General features: G+C 36.5%; 1 protein-coding gene and 1 long non-coding RNA gene across 2 annotated transcripts; one reads left to right on the forward strand and one right to left on the reverse strand.

Annotated features, from left to right (window-relative positions):
* The first annotated feature begins 10375 nt into the window (after nucleotides 1-10375).
* On the forward strand, nucleotides 10376-11281 carry LOC124153622. The gene is made up of 2 exons (XR_006863709.1): nucleotides 10376-10918; nucleotides 11002-11281. It is a non-coding gene; the product is annotated as an uncharacterized LOC124153622 (long non-coding RNA).
* Nucleotides 11282-14946: 3665 nt separating this feature from the next.
* On the reverse strand, nucleotides 14947-17165 carry LOC124153625 (trypsin-like). Its single transcript, XM_046526919.1, has 5 exons — nucleotides 17089-17165; nucleotides 15902-16052; nucleotides 15667-15783; nucleotides 15384-15521; nucleotides 14947-15258 (listed from the first exon to the last, which is right to left on the reverse strand). The coding sequence occupies exons 2-5, from the start codon at nucleotides 16040-16042 to the stop codon at nucleotides 15112-15114; spliced, it is 543 nt and encodes a 180-aa protein (XP_046382875.1). The 5' UTR covers nucleotides 16043-16052; nucleotides 17089-17165; the 3' UTR covers nucleotides 14947-15111.
* Between the last annotated feature and the right edge of the window lie 2918 nt (nucleotides 17166-20083).

The following is a 20083-nucleotide window of genomic DNA, read 5'->3' on the forward strand; positions in this document are numbered from 1 at the left end:
TTTATTAGACATACGAATTGACTTGCGAATTCAGCATTTTTTTATATTCTACAAATAACGTAGGTATTTTCCTAATTTATAATTAATTCGTGATTTAACCTTTATATTTAAAAATTTGATTATTTTACATTATTTATTATTATGGAAAGCATGATAATGACATAAGAGCGTAAAATCTGTTATAAATATAAAAACTGTAATAAAGATAAAGTAGCAGCGGACTATTGCAGTATTTAATTCATATATTTATTAATTCATTAATTTCCAGAGCATCTTATTATGTGTATTTGGTTACTCAGTAGAGTATCTCTATCTAAGATGGGACCTATTCCAAGAAATCGTTTTGCCCTGCCATTGGACAGAAATTTGTTTCAGGTTGGGTGGCGGGGGATAAGTACTTTGGCGGTTTGCTGCTGGCATAAACTGGTGTTCTTTGTTGCACATTCGCATGCATATGAAAACCGTGCATTTCATTTCATTAGCGATAACTATGGTTGGATTAGTGCTGACATTCATACATACCCATCGTTCGTTTTTTTACCTAAACTGACAGTTTGTACGTCTTGGTCTCCTTTCACGAAAATTCGCCCGATTTTTGCCAAACATTTTAACCTTTCGGGCTACAGTCATCGATTCATTTTTTTATAAAAATATGTTGCGACAGACATTATTAATTGTAACTGTATCGAAAGAATAAGTTTCAGAGGATTGGAGCCCCTGAGCTAATGTCATCCTCAGCATATCAGCATATATTTTTTGCATTTAGGTCTAGAAATACTATCTAACAATGTTTATGACACAGAAACATTGTCCCATGGTGTATTTGATCGTTGATATTGAAACCGCTGAATAATCTTTAAATGAGTTACTTGTGCTCGTATAGCGTAGCATAATAAAGTGAAATTTTAACTTACAGCACTGTCCCATCTTTGCAAACACTTCGCCAGCACTTCAACAACACTTTTTATATTGTATTGCTCGAAAATTAGCAGCAGCTGCAATCCGTTTTTCAGGGCTATTTTCTCTTTCTCCCTCCGATAGAGGGAATTATGAGTGTTGCTTTGACAACAGTATTGATTTTATAGCATTCACTGTTTTTTTTAATGCCTATCATATTTAATTAGAAATACTGTGTTGATATGATGAGAAAGTTTCCTTTTGCTAACAGTGGTGAGGCAAGGGGACTGAATGAAAATGCCAATTATTTACCCATGCTCGGTTAATTTTTTCCCTTGTATTCTCAGAAATATTTTGAATTAAGTCGCAGGTTTTGTTGACGGTGAGATAAAGTGAAATTTTAACTTACAGCACTGTCCCATCTTCTCAAATGCTTCTTAAAAACGGCAATGCTTTCTATATAGTTAATCTCGGGATCTCTTTTTCACGCTCAGATTGGCTTATGGAAATATGAGTGTTGCTTTGACAACAGTATTGTTGTCTTTCGGTACGGCTTCGAGAAGATATAATATTTTTCGTGCATTGTTTAAATGAATCGATTCATTTACATTTTCGCACCGTCTTGGCATACATCTTCAATAAATACTCTATTATGCATCAGGAATAATGACTTATTAATATAATCATAAATATAATAAAACATATTTGATGTTGTAAATTCTCTCATTCTTTATTAGAAATCATTGACTTGCAAATTCAGCATTTTTTTATATTTTACAAATAACGTAGGTATTCTCCTAATTTATTATTAATTAGTAATTTCTTTATATTTAAAAATTTGATTATTTCTACATTAATTATCATAATGGGAAGAATGATAATGACATAAGAGCGTAAAATCAGTTATAAATATAATAACTGTAATAAAGATAAAGTAGCAGCAGATTATTACAGTATTTAATTCATGTATTTATTAATTCATTAATTTCCAGAACATCTTAATATGTGCATTTGGTTACTCAGTAGAGTATCTCTATCTGAGATGGGAACTTTTTCAAGAAAGCGATTTTTCAAGCGCCAACACTTTTTCTATTTTATTGCTCACGAAAAATTAGCAGAGAAATATTTCCTATTTCACGCTCTGCTCGCTCTCCTCCTTCTTCATTCGCTGACAACAGCCTAGAATAGCAAAGAAAGTTTTCAATATATTACAATTCCATTTTTTCATCGTCGATTGACTTATTTTGCGATGAAAAGATTATATGGCTTTCTCAATGCATTAATTTTATAGCATTTACTGTTTTTTTAATGCCTAATTCGGGGTAGTTTTGCTTTGCTTGCATGGAAGAGATGGCAAATACATTTAATAGCATTTGCCAGGGGATTATTAACTCATGCTTTTAAAAATTTTCCCTACGTCGTCACCAACAACATTGCATTGCAGTGAGATTAATTTAGTATCCTTTCATCGATATCAGAGGACTGAGGGACATCATATTTAATTAGAAATACTGTGTTTATATGATGAGAAAGTTTATTTTTACTAGCAGTGGTGCGGTAATGGAACTGGATGGAAATACCAAATATTTATCCATGCTCGGTTAATTTTTTTCCATTCATTTTCTCCAATATTTTCGATTGAGTCGCAGTTTTTGTTGACACTGAGATAAAGTGAAATTTTAACTTACAGCACTGTCCCATCTTCGCAAATACTTCTGCAAAACTGCAACGCTTTTTCTATCTTGTATCTCGCTCTCTTTTACGCTCCGATATACGGAAATATGAGTGTTGCTTTGACAACAGTATTGTTATCTTTCGGTACAGCTTCGAGAGGATATCACATCTTTAGTGCATTGTTTAAATGGATTGATTCATTTTTATTTTCGTAGCGTCTTGGCATACTTCTTCAATAAATACTCTATTATGCATCAGGAATAATGACTTATGAAAATCATCATAAATATATTAAAATATTGTCACGCCATCCCACGGCCTAAGATCTGATGGGACTGCCTACCATAAGCTAATACCCGGCAGCTCTCGGCAGGCTCCGATCTCTTGAGTCGTGGGCTAACCTCATAGGAATCTCTTTTTACGGGCGCCAGGCAACCAAAGTTGCCTTCCTATGGACAGCACTGAAGGGCTTCATACAATTGTCACACTTAACATGGCAATTAATTTATTGCACATTTGAACAAACATAAAACTTCCTTTTAAACAAATACCAAAAAAATTACAATGCAACATACATACAAAATACCATGAGAATATTGTCTTTTCTTCTGGTACCAAACTTGAAAATTTGAGACAGGAGAATGCTGGATCTCGGCTCATATCTGCCAAAAGGCAGCCGAATCTCAGCTACGTATATCCAGGAAATCACCTGAGTGGTGTCCACAGCCCCAGAGTACTTGCCCGAAGAGCGTCGGGAGATACAGCTTGACATCCCTCGGGCGGTTTCTCTAAACATAGGCTGGACACTCATCTGACTCGACCACCCGGTACCCGGTCTGTCTCCTGTCCTCTGTCTCTCTGTTGCCTTGTCTACACTACACACTTAACTTAAGTGACTTCACTTAAATATAATCTTAAATGTGGTGCGGTAGCTACACTTGAGCTTTAAGTCGACTTCAGCACCGTGATTGTCTATATCGGGAAACAGTTATGTTGACAGATGAAGGTCTAGGAGAGCAATTAGTGATTCTTTGATTCAAAGCGACAATTATTTGAAATAAACTTCCAAACTCCGTGAATTAACCATTTTGGATTTAGAAGGTTAAAAGGAAAGACCGATTTCAGTTCCTGAGGGAACGCTATATGGCGAGAGGTGATGGAGCCAGAGGAATTTAGAATTACTAAGCGTGACTTCGTGGAATGACATATTCATTACGTAAAGTAAAACACTTATTGCTAGTCAAATTCCACTGCTTTATTAAAACCATTGATGTTAAATTTCAACCATTAATTCCTCCCATGTCCAATGAAATTGCCATATCTTATCTCCCTCGGCATCCCTAGGACTAAAATTAAAGCCCTATACAATAGTTTCAATAAGTGTGTGGGATGTTACTGAGTGCATTCTTTTAAGTTATTTTCGATTATGACACCATGGAATATAAACTGTGTTACCGGATCCTCTGCCGTCGTCTCATTGTCAGTCTTAAAATTCCTTAAAACGTTTCTAAGTTTTATAAATCGAGTTTCACCGTGAGCAACAGGCATAGCAATTAGTTTTCACGGAAATTACCAACAATAAGATGAGAAACACTACAAAATAAATTCGTCGAATTAATAACCCCAACACTAGAAATTAACTAACGAAATAGAACGCTCAATAACCACATCATAGAATACAGCACAGCTTAGAACATAAACAACGGGATGATTCAGAAGTGAGATGGGTATGTGCCATTTACAATGATTTACAACACTTGAAGAGCTTTAACCGTGCGGAAACAGTTGCCAACGCAATTTAAGTTGGGTTCTAAGATGACTTAAGTGGAGGTGTACTTAAATGAAGCTGGTGACACCTACACTACCAACTTAAATACAGAGCCAACTTAAGTAGTCACTTAAGTTACTAGTGTAGACCCGGCATGTCCTCACCCACACGCACGGCTCGCTCGCCTCTCTCACCCAGACTCGCTTCCTGGCTGACGCATGGTTACCCGGGCTCTCACGGCCAGCCCACCGACCTATCCAGAAGGGGAGGGGGATTTGGTGGAAGGTGGGTGTGTAGGTAGGGGTAGGATTATTTGGGAAGGGGAGGGGTGGTTGCCTGAACCAAGGCTCTGCACACCCAGCGAAGGGAATGCAGGGCAATGGGTGTGTGAGTCACACTGCCGGTGAAGGCAAGCCCAGAGGAAATTTCAGGGTGAACGCTACAATATATTTGATGATGTAAATTCGCTCATTACTTATTGGAATTCATTGACATGCGAATTCAGCATTTTTTAATGTTCTACAAATAAGGTAGATGTTCTTCTAATTTATTATTAATTTGTAATTTAACATTTATATTTAAAAATTTGATTATTTCTACATTATTTATCATTATGGAAAGCATGATAATGACACAAGAGCGTACAAACTGTTATAAATGTAATAACTGTAATAAAGATGAAAGTAGCAGCGGATTATTACGGTATTTAATTCATATATGTATTTATTAATTCTTTAATTTCCAGAACTTCTTTTTATATGCGTTTGGTTACTCAGTAGATGATCTCTATCTAATATGGGACCTTTTTCAAGAAATCGTTTTGCCCTGCCATTGGACAGAAATTTGTTCATGGTGGGTGGCGGGGGATAAGTACTTTGGCGGTTTGCTGCTGGCATAAACTGGTGTTCTTTGTTGCACATTCGCATACATATGAAAACCGTGCATTTCATTTCATTAGCGATAACTATGGTTGGATTAGTGCTGACATTCATACATACCCCTCGTTCGTTTTTTTACCGAAACTGACAGTTTGTACGTCTTGGTCTCCTTTCACGAAAATTCGCCCGATTTTTGCCAAACATTTTAACCTTTCGGGCTACAGTCATCGATTCATTTTTTATAAAAATATGTTGCGACAGACATTATTAATTGTAACTGTATCGAAAGATGAATTTTCAGAGGATTGGAGCCCCTGAGCTAATGTCATCCTCAGCATATCAGCATATATTTTTTGCATTTAGGTCTAGAAATACTATCTAACAATGTTTATGACACAGAAACATTGTCCCATGGTGTAGTTGATCGTTGATATTGAAACCGCTGAATAATCTTTAAATGAGTTACTTGTGCTCGTATAGGGTCGCTCTTTATGCATTCGTAAGAAAAGTGACAGTATTCCCTTAGAAACGGTTGGGGTATGGTTTCGAAAGCATTTTCGCTCCGGAACCGTCGCAGGTCATGCATTGCAGTAATGATGAACCATACTATTACATTGTATTTTCTATTTATGATTGCATGATAAATGTTAATATATGAACGAAACGAAACGAAAGAATGGAACGAAAGAAAGTAGTTGCGATAATCATCCCTAACCAGGGATTCCGTCTGCAGTAAGTACTCCATGTGGAAAGGGTAGTTTCCTTCATCAAAGAAAACGAAAGGCATTGATTGCGATTCGTTACCCACCATTAGTGTATTCATAATATACAAATTATAAGGTTTTGGAAATACCGGTTTTGACGAATGGTAATGGTCAATTTTGATGAACCCAGCATTCATACTTAGCCGTCGCATTTTCGCGCGCTTGAAAATTTTCACTTTTCATTTAATCGCAAAAAATAGATATCGACATTTAAAAATCTAAAAGCATGAAACACGTATTCCAGGAGTAATAATCGTTCGATTTAGGCAAGAAAAAAATAATAGGAAACCACCCTATTGTAAATTGATACTCATTAGCCAATTTATGTCTTTTTTGGAGCTTCTAAATGTGAGAAAGCTATGTATTAATGATATTTTTTCGCATTTTACAACCGTCTATTATCAAAAAATGCTGAAACTGGGAATGGTAGAAATGATGGCCGATATGTTGATATGTAGTTACTCAAGTGAGAATTGTGAGTATTTTTTACAATTTTCATCATGTATTAAAATTTGCATGACATGGTTGAGATCCCTTTCCCGTGTAAGTGCGCAACGCAATAAATGGGCATTCATATGTTTTTTCAATGGGCACACATGCGGAAAACCTATTTTTAATTTGAGATGTTTTTCGTGAATTGTACGGAAGAAATTGTTTTTGGGACCCGTGAATGTTTTAATTGCACAATACTAATTGCAATGGCCTTTTGCGTCGTCTATCATAGCTCTAGTGATTTTCCGATCACGTGTATTGCACCCAATACCGAAGTCATGAATTTGAAGACTTTAGGAGCCTTAGAAGACCTCGTTGTGAGCTCCTGCCCTAAGGAAGAGAATGTAAGCAAGGATTATGTCCTCTTGGTGTGTGAATTGGATGTTGCCAGCGGCGGTTGGGCATATTGGGGGCCCTCGGCTGGGACTCATGATGAGGCCCTCCCTACGGAAGAATTCTGGGATCCGTTTCAGGAAAATAATACGAAATTGCAGGCCCAGAAATAGTTTTTTGGCACTAAACTAATTCTAAAAAACACTGAATAAAATTTAATAAAAATAGCAATTTCGTCAGAAAATAATACTATGAAACGTGCAAATTTCATAGATTCTAAAGGTAGTGACGTACTTACGCTTCTAGTGTCCATTTAGCGTGGAAAATCTTGGACGCCATCCGCGACTTGGATGACGCCCTAGATTCGGAAGAGACCTCCTCGTCCTCAGGTTCAGGGACCAAGTCCAAACACAGTCCACCAAGAAGAGGTTCATCGGTCTCTCTCACTCGAAACTTGATGAAAACGGTGAGTGTGATCTGTGGCGCAGCGAGGGGGTGGGTTTGGGTGATAAAGCCCCCCCCCCCCCCCCCGAAGAGCTCAGAGAAATATATTAGTTTAATCCATTTTAATTAATTGGATTGGTATTACTAATAGAATAGCTTAAGGTTGAATAAATCCCTCAGAAAGTCGTTAAACCCACCATTTTGAACTATTTATCTTGACATTCCACAATTTATTAATCTCGCACCTACCGCTTATCCTGGTGGGTATTCCATACCGCCACACACCCCGGTATCAGTTGCACCTAAACTCACCAGCCTTAATTCCTTGTTACGCCCCTGAGTTGTATTTACCGATTCAAGGGAGGGGAAGTGAGTTTGCCACAAATCACCTTTCTGGAGGTGGTATTAGCATCACTAGGAGCAGGTTTATAGACTTTTGAGAACCCGCAAGGACAAAAGGATAGGCAGGAATTTCGTTTGGGTGGGTACAAGCCCAGGCCGGAAAATTTTAAAAACCAGGTACTAATGGTATAAGTAGAGGGTTTTCAACTAATTCTAAACGTATTTCATAATGGGAAAAACTTTATATGGTCTAAGAAATCTTTTTTAAATTCATGAGTTTTCAATTTTTCTGAAGTAAAGGATTTGTGTTTTTTCTATTTTTGGGGGGTGTATGCTAGGGGCGCAGCTAATAATTAAGGCTAGGGGGGGTTTTAAGCCCAACTAATACTTTGGGGTGTGGGGTGTATTGCATGCCTGCCAGGGTAAGTGGGAGTTGCGGGGACCATATTAATTGTTCTATCACATACCGTTTTATTAAGGTTTTAAGCACTGATATTCATATTTTAACGGTTTAATGAAAACATGCAGTTGGTGTAATGGCAGTCGCTTTGGCAACTGACCGGCATTGCCCCATTAGTACTTATATATTTTTTATTTGATGTTTCAGGAGCGCAGAAATGATAAGGAAAACAAATAAAGCTAGTTGAGTGTAGCAGAGATCTTCGATTAAAAATCATAAGAAAACGGCTGCTATTGCTAAAAGAAAAACACAAGAAGAGAAGCAATATGAGATGAGCAGGAAACTTTTTGAATCTGACTCAGACACTTTCATTGATGAAAAAAATATTTGTGTGAGTTTCTTTATATGGAAATGGGTAAAGAAACCTCTCTCAATTGATAAATGATAAGGCACCGGAAAAGATCAAAGAAATGTGGTATCAGTGCACTAATTGTGTATTATAGGCACATCAGCAACGTTATAGATGGAACATCTTGGAGGCTATTTATGTAACATGTGCTCCAGAATGTAAAATTAACTTATGCTCATCAACTTATGTAAGCATGTTGGCAGTACCCTTAAATTTTTTAGCCCTTTTGCACCACAGAGAAATATTTTTTTAAATCGTTGACTTCATATGTTCCCAAGGAGGAAGAAAAGTCAAAATGACCCACAAAAAGTCACTATTCAGTCAGGACTGAGAAGGTGACTTTTTGCGGGTCATTCTGATGTCAAAGTGACGTCATTTTGACTTTGAATTCATTTGTACAAGTTTTCACTAAAAGTGAGAATCTATAAAAAATTGTCAAATATTCTCTACGATACTCACTCTCCCCGCATTCCAACCTGAAGGTTGGTTTTGGAAAGGTGAGGGTAGAGCTCACCCCTGACACTTAATCACACAACCGCTCATGCGAATATCACACCTTAAGGAGGGGGGCCAGTTCTTTTCCCTGGGCTAGTTCTGCAGATAATTCTTAATTTTGGGGAGCCCAAAGTTTCACCCCAGGTTTGAACTCCTGGGACCCATCTGCCAATAGTCAGTGGCTACATCCAATAGGTCACTCAGTGGCATAGCCAGGTTTTAGGCCTAAATTTAAAAGGCGGCGCCCCTTAAAATTCTCCCCTCCTTCCCTTCCCCTATTGGTACCCCAAGACATGACTGCGCCACTTGCCCTGGGCGATATACATCGTGAAATATCGCGATAATTAATTATATCGGGAATACTAATTTGAGTTTTGTACATTATGGATAAATGATTGTCCGATAAATAGGGCCCAATAAAAGTATCGGGACCGATAGAATATTGGAACCGATAAAATATCACGATATATCGTCCAATAAAAATATCGGGTGCGATAAATTAACTGAGCCATTAAAAATATCGGAATCGTTAAAAATAGTCTTCCGATAAAATACTACGGAACTACTATTATAAGGTAGAGGTATCCTTTCGATATAATATAAAGATATATGATCCGATAACAAATATTGGGCCTGATAAAAATCGCCATTTGATAAAATACTACGCTTGATAATCCGATAAAAAAATCGCCACTGCTAAAATATCACGAAATATCATCCAATAAAAATTGCTGCTCCAATAAAATATCACGATTTATTGTCCCATAAAAGCCGCAGCCGCGATATAAAACATCGTGATTTATCACCCGATCGCGTCGTCGCGCGCGATAAATTATTATGTTTTGGCATCGGGAAATTAGTTAGGGAAAATGTTTATGGATAGAATATGTATAGGGTTGGCCTTCGTTTATGCTAGACCATAAATCGGTGCGTTAAAAACTCGCTAATGTATGGTACATCGCGATATTAAATAGGAGGTATTTTTTCATCGAATTATATAACGTGATATATTTTGTCTGAAGGCAAATTTTTATCGGGCTGGAGATTTTTTTATGAAATGATACATCGTGGTATTTTATCGGTAGGCGATTTTATGGGCTCCGATATTTGTATCGGATGATATCTTTCGTAGTATTTTAATGGATATCTGATGATATTTATCGTGATTTTTTTGTTCTCGATATTTTTATCGATTTTCGTCCGAGATTTAACGACGTTTTATGATAATTGTTCCTTAAAAATGGTCTATTACTCGCTTTTACCGCAAGAAAGTCCCCGGGAACAAACCTATTTCGCCAAAATATTTCGAAGGAAATTCGTGACGCGCCATTTCTAAACTAGAATGCGCCGCGGTTTTTTTAAATAACTCATCGTCGCTGATTGCTACATTTGCGTAAGAAATAATTAAGCATCTCCTCGTTTTCAATAATATTATCGGTGAAAGCTCGTACGTGCGTCACTACGGGAATAATGGCCAATAATAAATATCGGTCTTCATTTCAAATCAACAATGGAGCGTTTGTTTCACTGTAATGTGCCATTTCTCGGATTATTTACGCTTGTTTTTACAAACGAGACAAGAGATTGCAGCCATACAGGAGAGGAAAAGGAAATGAAAATTTGCTTTATATTGCTCCAGAAGATGAGATGTTTGAAGCAGCTAATATGCCAAAACTTCTCTGGATGACGAGAAGGATTTAAACAACTTTGAAGAGCTCCTAAAAACCTCATCTCTCTTCAAATCATTTGTGAGTAAATTGACTGTTATCCGCTCTACATCATCCATCAAATTAACCCTTCTATTTTCCCTTCTTGTGCCATATGTTAAAGTTAAAATTTATTTCGGTTTCCTTTCTCACAGGTTTAACATCTTAGACAAATTGCAGTTGATCATACTGATGGAGTTTTCAGGCCATGTGACCAGAAATATGTGTACAAATGAATTTGCTCGCTGCATCAATTGGGATGGAGAGCTTGGAAAAATTATGTTCAACAAACCCTACATCAATAAGGCTATTTGCAGTTAGTATCAATTTTTCTATTTAATGTATCATCAAAATTAGAAACTTTCAGCTTCTTGATGTTATTTTTTCCTTTGTTTGCAGTCCCACTATGGAAGAATTTTCCTCAGGGTAAAGTAATTAAGAAGAAGGCAAAGATTCAGCGGTGGTACAACAAAATTGCTTAAGCAACTAGAGGCAACTGAAGGGAAAGGATGCTACAGAATCAACCGTAATGGCCAATGTAGATGATTTTTCTTGATTTGTATTTGAAGAGGGAGAAAATGAACACTAAAAGGAAAATTAAAAACAAATCCTGAGTTTCTTCTTGTAAAATCTATCTGTTTTTTGTTGCAGTAAATCCTAATAAAGGTTGAGTTTCATATCTGAAGTGTTTAATTTATCCCTAAATGACAATCTAAATACAGAAATTATAGTATGAATTGTTATTAGAAGAACAAATAGGTTTGGTCACAAATAGTCAAAGTGAGTTCAAAATGAGGTCAAAATGATAGGTAGTCATTTAAGGTCATATTGACATCATCATGAGTCACGAAGGATGTCATTTCAAGGGACCATTTTGAGGTCACCATGACTACCAAGCCATGACTTGAAAATGACATCAAGATGATGTCAAAATGACTTTTCATTCCTCCTTGGGTTGTCCATACTGCCAGGGGTGCAGCTAGGAATTAAGTCTAGGGGAGATTTTAGGTACAACTAATACTGGGGAGTTTGGGGGTTTGGAATACCCTCCAGGGGAAGTGGGAGGAGTGGGGGCCCTCCCCCAGAAAAAGTTTAGTGTAAATGATTCAAAACGGTGAGTTTTACGCCCTCCTAAGGGATATTTTATTAAGTTTTTACATTATTCTATAAGAAATATTAATCCCATCAAGAAGAATGGATTAAACTTTAAAATTTCTGTGAGCCATAGGGGGAGGGGGGTTTATCCCCCTTGACACGCCACTGCGTACTTCCATTTACTTTGTTGTAATTTCTTAAGTGCGGAATTATTTAATGTAATAAGCATAAATATTTCAGGTCTATGTGCCTATGTCATCGAAAATCCTCATATTTATTATTTTACAACCATTCAGTAGAATATGACATTACCGACTGTCTTTACCCCAGGATAGGGGTAATACTGTTCAAAGCTGAATTTGCAATATTTTTAATTTTATCAATAGCTAAGGTTAAATGAGGCTCAATTGAGGCCTGCAATAGGTAAAATATACTCTATGTAAGCGATTCCACACGATTTTATTCCAAATTTAAAACAAAGTGAAGCTTAATACTCATTTTCCCTTAGGTGACTGACATTACCACAGTCTCCCCTACATATGTATGTAATTGAAGTTACATTGGTAAATAGTAAGGCAAAGTAATGAGCATTAAATGTCAGCCCAGCAACAGTGGAAGAAATAAATATGACATTCTAGCAGTTGATAGATGGTAAATCATAGATAAGGACCCTGAAAACATTGCTAGGTGAGACTGGACTGTGGCCAAGTTTTAGAGTTTTATTTTGGTGATTGGGGGGGAAGCAACAGGAGTGCAGCTAGGAATTAAGCATGGTGGGGTTTAGGTGCAACTAATACCGGGGTGTGTGGGAGTATGGAATACCCACCAGGATAAGCGGTAGGAGCGATATTAATAAATTGTGGAATTTTAAAGATAAATGGTTCAAAATGGTGAGTTTTACGGCTTTCTAAGGGATATTTTATCTATCCTTAAACTATTCTATTAGTATTATCAACCCAATTAAGTAAAATGAATTAAACTTAAAAATTTCCGTGATGTCCGGGGGTTTTATCCCCAAAAATTCCCAATTTATCCCCTCTGCTGAGCCACTGGGAAGCAATACTGCTTGGGGTTTTGTGGTAGGTACGGAACACCCAAATATTCCATTACCCCTTAATGTTCCTGGAGAATTCATTTAAATTAGCCTCTGAAAACACAATTTAAGGTGCTATCAAAGATAAATATTTTATAAATTTTTGATTTTTTTTGTTGTCATTGTGTATACAGGTTTCTTACTTTTTTAAGTCAAATTACCATTTTAGTTTGGGGGTCATGGCCTCCCCTGCCCCCACAAAACTTGTCCCGTGGACTGAACTAGGTATAGCCAAGGAAAATGATCTTGCGGGTAGCTCTGGAAACTCAAATGTTATGTTATATGACTCATTGCATCATAATTCTGCGGGCAACATGCATGTTGAAGTATACATCCCTACATTGGATTCTGTAAGAGGAAAACCCCAATTAGTGATCAAAAGATACAGATGATTTTTTTAATGATCATTTCCTTTTATATATGTATAATTTTTATGTAATGTGGTTTCCACATCTTCCGTTCTCTGAACATTTTGGACCCATTTAATTAAAAACTTACGTTTTACTTGTAAGGTTGAGAAGGGTAAGAAATAAAAAGTGAAGCAGTGTTTGGGGAACTAACTGGGGAAAGAATTGGTGGTACATAATGGAGAAGGATGAGAAGAGTTGGTATTGTAACATATGCATGGATGTTATCTTATAAGTAATTTAAGGGAAAGATGCCTGACGGGGTTGAGTGTGGTTTTAAAACGGAGTACATAGGAATTGTTAATAAAAAAAGCAGTTAATATTAAGAGCTGCAAATGGAAGATTATCCTACATGCACAAAAAGAAGAATCAACATCAGGAATCCTGTGACATTGATATGCAAAACATTATAATTATGTGACTTTGTAGTACCCAGAAAATAGCCTATTGCTGGCCCTTATGAAGGAAATATTTTTGAAAAAGGGAATTATTCATGTATGTAATGCAGTCCTGTAATCATAATATATTATAGCTGGTCCCTCTTTACTAAGCTGAATTAAACTTATTCTATTATTCATCCAATCAGTTCCACTCCCGTTTACTGCACAACAACACTGTGATAAATTTTTGTAAGGTGGACGTGAACTGAGAGATATTGTACAGCCATGACAGTTTTTTCTTTCCTTAATTTTTAAGGCAGATTGGAGCTTAATTTCTGGAAGTCATAAGAGTCTAAGCTTTTCATGGCCTTTTGTCATCCTGGCTGGACCTCATTCTCTGTTCTGCAAAGGTTTTATAGCCAGGAATATGGTTCTAAATTTATTATCCTAGCATAAGGAATCCGCTGAAACTCAATGCTAAGCAGTACAGGGACGAAAGCATAATTTGGAAAAAAAGCAGGCAGTTATTTGTACAGTTGGGATTTTTAGTATTTTCATTATGCAACTTAGATGGATATACATATTACCCTGGCACAAAGGATAAGTATTTCCACATTTACTGAGAACCTTTATGAGGGAAAAGTTTTGGAAAAGGGTATTATTCATGATTATTCATTCGAAGTTCCCCATAGACCACATTCAGGCTGCAATTAGTTTTGCATTTGTTTTTCCTGCCACTTAACATGTATTTTATTCCCAATTTTTTATTACTCAGAGGTGAAACTATAATGTGGTAGATTAATACCTCATTGCTTCATTCGCACCAAATTAAGTGCGCTTGTGGTCACACAGACTGTGTAGTATCTGTTTTAGTAATTTTCCATTTTTTTATACGTGAATGTGCACTGAACAAAAAAATTCAAGTTCCAAAAATGAAACTGCTGATATTCCTGACAAACATCTGTTAAATAATATTAGAGATATGCAGAATTTGCTCTCATAAGAAGGGAAGGAAACAAAGAGGGTTAACAATCTCATCAAAGTCATTTCACTTCACCATCAAATTTATTTTCAGATCAATCTTACAACTAAGAACAATATTTTTCTCCAGTACAATGAGCTAGGTATATGAGGTCATAGACAGGGAGAGCTTCCTGGGGCAGGAAGGTGGTGGATTTATGAATATGCAAATAGAAAATAACAAACAACTTGACATAACCCATAGCCACTGTATTTTTTCTGTGGCCAATTAGGGCTGTGACTAGATTTTCACTTTATCATCCACATCATTATATTATTTACTTGTTAGATAAATTTTCATTTTTCACCAACATGCAATTGCTCCTCTATTATCCTTACAATGCTTCAAGATTCCCTTTGGCTTAGCTTAATCAGTCCATATATAGCTGTTCCATCCAAACGTAACCAGTTTAATGATATCAGGCTTCCACAAAGTTTTTGAGAAACACCCGTTGAAAATGACTCATTTTTAACAGATGCTTCATTTATTACACTAGAACAATGGGTTCCCTTCTCATACACCTGAATTTTTTCTAATCCAGGACCTGTGAGCAGCAACATCTGTGTACACTCCAGGATTGTGGGGTATGGCACATCCAATCCCCCAGGACACAATGCCATGTTGAGTTCCATTAATTAGAAGAGGTCCTCCTGAATCTCCCTGTAAACAAAAGAAATACAAATACACACTTTCATCAAGATATTTTTAAATAGTCAAATTGTTTAATTAAAATTATTTGTAAAAGCATTAATTGTAGAAGAAAATATGGAGGAAAAGTATTTTACCTGGCAGGAGTCCACTGTTCCAATGAGGCTGCCGGCACATATTTGATTTTCAGGCATTTCGAAGTGGTACTCACAGTATCTCCGATGCAAAATTGGTATATTTGCTTTGAGAAGATGAAGACTGACTAGGCCTCGTGGCTGCAAACAAAAGTAATACTTCATTCATTGGTATTGACCAAGTTGTTTACGGGACTAAGTTTGTCGCTTAAAATGATTCCTATGAAATTTTGAATAAATACGCATTTAATTTTTATTACGTATTATTAGGTAAAGAATTACTTACTGTAATTAATCCCCAGCCTGCAACAGTTGCCTTGTAGCCAATCAAAGTTTCATTCTCTTTTTCACCCAGGATGACACGCCTCAAGGTTTTGTTGTTCTCAATAAAAGGTGGATACACCTGCAATGAATTAATGTAATCATTGGGATGATCCAGAGTTGCTTATAATTTTATTCTTTTTAGAAACCTATTGTTATTAAAGTTAAACAATTCAGCACTTATTGAAACAAGAAGGTACCTGAATAAGACCTATGTCATTAAATGGCTGTTGAAGGGCTGTGTTACCAAATTCTGGATGAGATATCATTGTAAACACATCATGTAGGGTGCCTCCCTGGTGCCACTTGGTACTTCCCGCTCTTATCTTCATATCTCCCATGGGGCAGGTTCTTTTTTTTAATTAAAAAATTAGAATAAGTGAAATACATTGACTTAATACATATTTTAGTGCTGTTTTTGCTGAAAAATAATATATATCGTATGGGAAAAGCACTGGGTATGCTTGATTTTGTCAGCCTTTACTCCATGGTGACAATCACAAGCCATGTGGCATGCAGCAGGTTTTGTTTTGAATGGGCTAAAAAACTATTAAAGCAAGCAAGAAAGGAATTATCAGCAGAATACCCCAAGCAAAGAGAGCATTTCACTATACGAGAGACCTGCTTACAACAGGAAACTTAAACACGGAAGTAAAGAAACAATTTATAAGAACTTACATTTGGAGTATGCTTCTGTTTAGAAATGAGGCATGGACATTATCCATTGTCCATATGACAGCTGGAGAGTAAGCAAGGGTAGAGTCCTTGGGAATGTGGTGCTAAAGAAGAATTATGAGGATCAAATTGATTGACCAAGTTAGTAATGAGGAAGTTCTAAGAAGAGTTGGAGAGAAGAGAAGCCTCATGAAAACCTTAAGAAGACGGAACAACCCAATAGGCCACATCTTGAGACATGATGGCCTGATGGAGACAGTCGTCCAGGGACAAGTTGAGGGCAAGAATGGAAAAGGAAGACATTGAACAAAATATATATGGAACAGATAAAGAAGCATGTGAAAGAAAAGAAATACCTAGGCATGAAGAGATTTGCTGAAAGGAGATTTGAGTGGAGAGCTGCGTGAAACCAATCGTAGGATTGTTGACCAGTGATTATGATGAAAATTATTAATTGTTTCAGATTAGTAATTACTATAAGAAACCCATCGCTTATTAGAAAAATTATGTAATACATAGACTTTTTTTTGCACCAGTTTGGAAAATTGAATCTTTATACGTTTAAGGCAGTTTTGGGCGTTGATTTCATCTCTCACCCCTATTTATTTGAATATGGGTTCTGTTCTCTAGGTTCATTACTGAGATACCATCTTAATGGTAGAAACAATGCATCAACAATTTTGAGGAATAAAATTGATTTAGAAAAACTTACATAATGCAATGAGCCGCAGTGAGTACCCATTCCTTGTCAATGATGGTACCAGCACAGTGTAGGTATATTCCTTGACAAAGCAAGCTGACCTGTAATTATTTAGATCTCATTATTGCTGAGGCGATTAGAATGGAAAATTTAAAAAAATTATACGATTTGCTGCTTTGGTGCACGATGTGGATTAATGCTTCTCGGGATTCCCATTAGGTGAACTCTTCTGGAAGGGTCGATGTTTTAATGGCTAACTCTGTTTCAAACTCCCTTAGGACGATGGCTATGTTAGCCGTTGAAACGTCGGCTCCGACCAAACCGCTCACCTGGCGGGAATCCCATGAAGCATTCATCCATGTTAAAGTAGGGATGAGTCGATTCCAAACGTTGTTTCTCGATTCCACCTATTATCATAGGCAAGAATCGGCACTGAGATTTGATCGCCTAAGTTGATTCCCATTCCATGGATTCAAGGAAGATGAATATTTTAGAAATGAACTACATATAAACTTAGGGTAAAAAGGGTGCCACACACCTGAGCCATTGTGCACTGTACAAGTAAATAAGTTAACAATTTATGCCTGAAACACTTAAAGTTTTTATTATTTTGCTATGGCTGAAAATAAATATTACCATAATACTAGCTCACTATTTTAGATAAATATGCTTTTTGGGCCTCTTTATTGTCTTTGTTATTTTATTCCATTCAATTCTTACATTTTAGAGACAAAAATACCACTGGCATATCAAGGGCTTCACCCAGGATCAAAACTAGAGGGGGCAAGTTGTGGTTGTTTAAGTCGTAACACAGAAAAGTTATGAAACCAAACTTAAAAGAAATTTTTAACCATGCTTTGTTGGTTTTTGAAATTATCTGCTTGGAAAAAATATTTTATTTCAATTATATGTTTAATACTTCTATGTATCACTTCTCTAGGATTTAAAGAATTTTTTTAGAATTCTGTTTTGAATTAAATTTACTATTGCTTGAGAGTGGAGGCAGAATCGGAATTGTAGTTGGAAACAAAACAAAATAGGAATCCACCCATCCCAACATTAAAGAAAATTTATAAAAGCTTTGAAGTAAATTTTCGTCGAGAATTTCTTACACAGAGGGCAAAGGAAAGTGAATAATTGCTTCTGGGCTTACGGCAAATACTGAAAAAATCTTGAGCCACACCTAACCTGTAACCTGTTCCCAAAGATTGGCAATGCCAGTGGAAGATGAGTGATTTCTCAGGGTTTTCCTCTGCAACACAGGTTACAACATGATAAGGTTTCATGGTAATTTTGCATGGAATGGAAAGGAAAATTGATTTTTATATTTTATCAAATAAGTGTGAGTAAAAATGAGGTTACTACAATGGCAGTTTCACAGCCCTCATACTTCTCATATATATGTATTCAGCATTATTGAAAAAAATTCTCTAAGGCATAAGTGATTGAAGGATCATGAACCAATTCTACTGGAACTTAGTCCCAATACGTGCTCAAGAAGAAATAAATATTGTTGGAAATGTGGAAATTATGCTTTATTCATGTCTTCAGATTGATGTTAAAGATAGTGGCAGGGGGTAATCGTTCTCCCCAACTGAAAATTATGGTTCACTAGCTTTCTGTAATATTTTGGTGGCCTTATCATCTTTAATATTATTTTAGCACAGAAGAGCAGCCTCGTCAGCCATGAAGTGAATTCATGTAAGGAACACGAAAATCTGTGATCGAGAAGAATGATATTTAATTAAGAATACAACCATTTGAGATGCCAGGAATGAGAGTAGAAGGTCATGTTAAATAGCTGTATCAAAGATTTTGTTTGGTTACTTACAATAAATGGAAACTCTCCCTCAGAGGCTGGCTTTCCTCCAACAATACGACCCTCTCGCTCCTTTGAACCATCCTGAGGTGGCTTACCTGTAGTAAAAAAAAGATTTTTTTTATCTCACAAAATAAAAAAAATGGAATGTAATCTTTCTTCAAGTCAATCGATACAGGTATGATTCCCATGATTATGATTGGTATGATTCAGGGGTTCCCAAACTGGGGGGCGCGCCCCCCTGGGGGGGTGTGGAGAGGGTCCAGGGGGGCGTGACACCCAAATGAAATAAATAAAAAAATTACAAAAATAATTTCCTCAGATCTTTGAAATAAAGTCTTTCTAAGTTTTCATAATTGTTTTTGTAAAGTTTCAATAAAGTTGTAAACTTTATCAAAGAAGGTTACAGTTTTTAAAACTACAAAACACACAAGAGTTCAAGGTTCTCAAAACCGTCCCCTTCCCTTGTCCCGACTCCAAAACCTTCCCCGTCCCCGTAAATTGAAAATGTATCCGTGTTACAATGTTAGATTTTGCATCAGTAATTATATTCGTTTTTCATTTAATACTTGTTTTAATTTTCATCATACGTACAATTATTGAATCATTCCATTCTGCATTACCGCATTCAACAGTGAACAAAATAATCTACCTACTCACCGTATCAAGTAGGCACATACTTGTACAAGTAGGAGTTGGTATGTACGGCACCGTGGAAATAGGGTATTGCAAAATGGAAAGCTGATATGTGTAGCGGGGGGCGGGGCGTGGTACAAAAAAGTTTGGGAACCCCTGATCTAGTGGATGTTTATTATAAACCTTGAAATTTAAAACTTTATTTTATTCCGCAGAATTTTTCCTAGTGCACTCTAAATATGTGGAACAGAAAATTTCGTTGATGGTATGAGTCACTCTTAATAGCATAAAAAACTGCTAGAAACGAGAGGTCTATTCTTGTGGCCAAGGAGATGCCTACAAGCATTGTAGCTTTTCGTTATGTCATCAACTTAACCCATTTCTGCCCAGAAAAATTTCTGCTTGAAATTGTGAAGATTTAGATTCCAATGGTCGTTTTTTGTAATCCAGTGAAATATTTTGGCTAAACTACATCTACTTGTTTCTTCAGAAGGACCCTTAGCTATATAAAGTGGTGTAGTCAGGATTTTGAATAGGGAGAGGGGGGATTTT

Source organism: Ischnura elegans, chromosome 1, assembly GCF_921293095.1.
Source record: "Ischnura elegans chromosome 1, ioIscEleg1.1, whole genome shotgun sequence".
Taxonomy (NCBI): Eukaryota; Metazoa; Arthropoda; class Insecta; order Odonata; family Coenagrionidae; genus Ischnura; species Ischnura elegans.

Excerpts from the sequence above, each read along its gene's own strand:
- LOC124153625 (XM_046526919.1), bottom strand. The coding sequence starts at position 16,042 with ATGGGAGATATGAAGATAAGAGCGGGAAGTACCAAGTGGCACCAGGGA. Across the intron at positions 15,784-15,901 it reads ATGACATAGGTCTTATTCAG|GTGTATCCACCTTTTATTGA; the intron begins GTACCTTCTTGT and ends AATTCATTGCAG. Across the intron at positions 15,522-15,666 it reads CAGGCTGGGGATTAATTACA|CCACGAGGCCTAGTCAGTCT; the intron begins GTAAGTAATTCT and ends TTTTGTTTGCAG.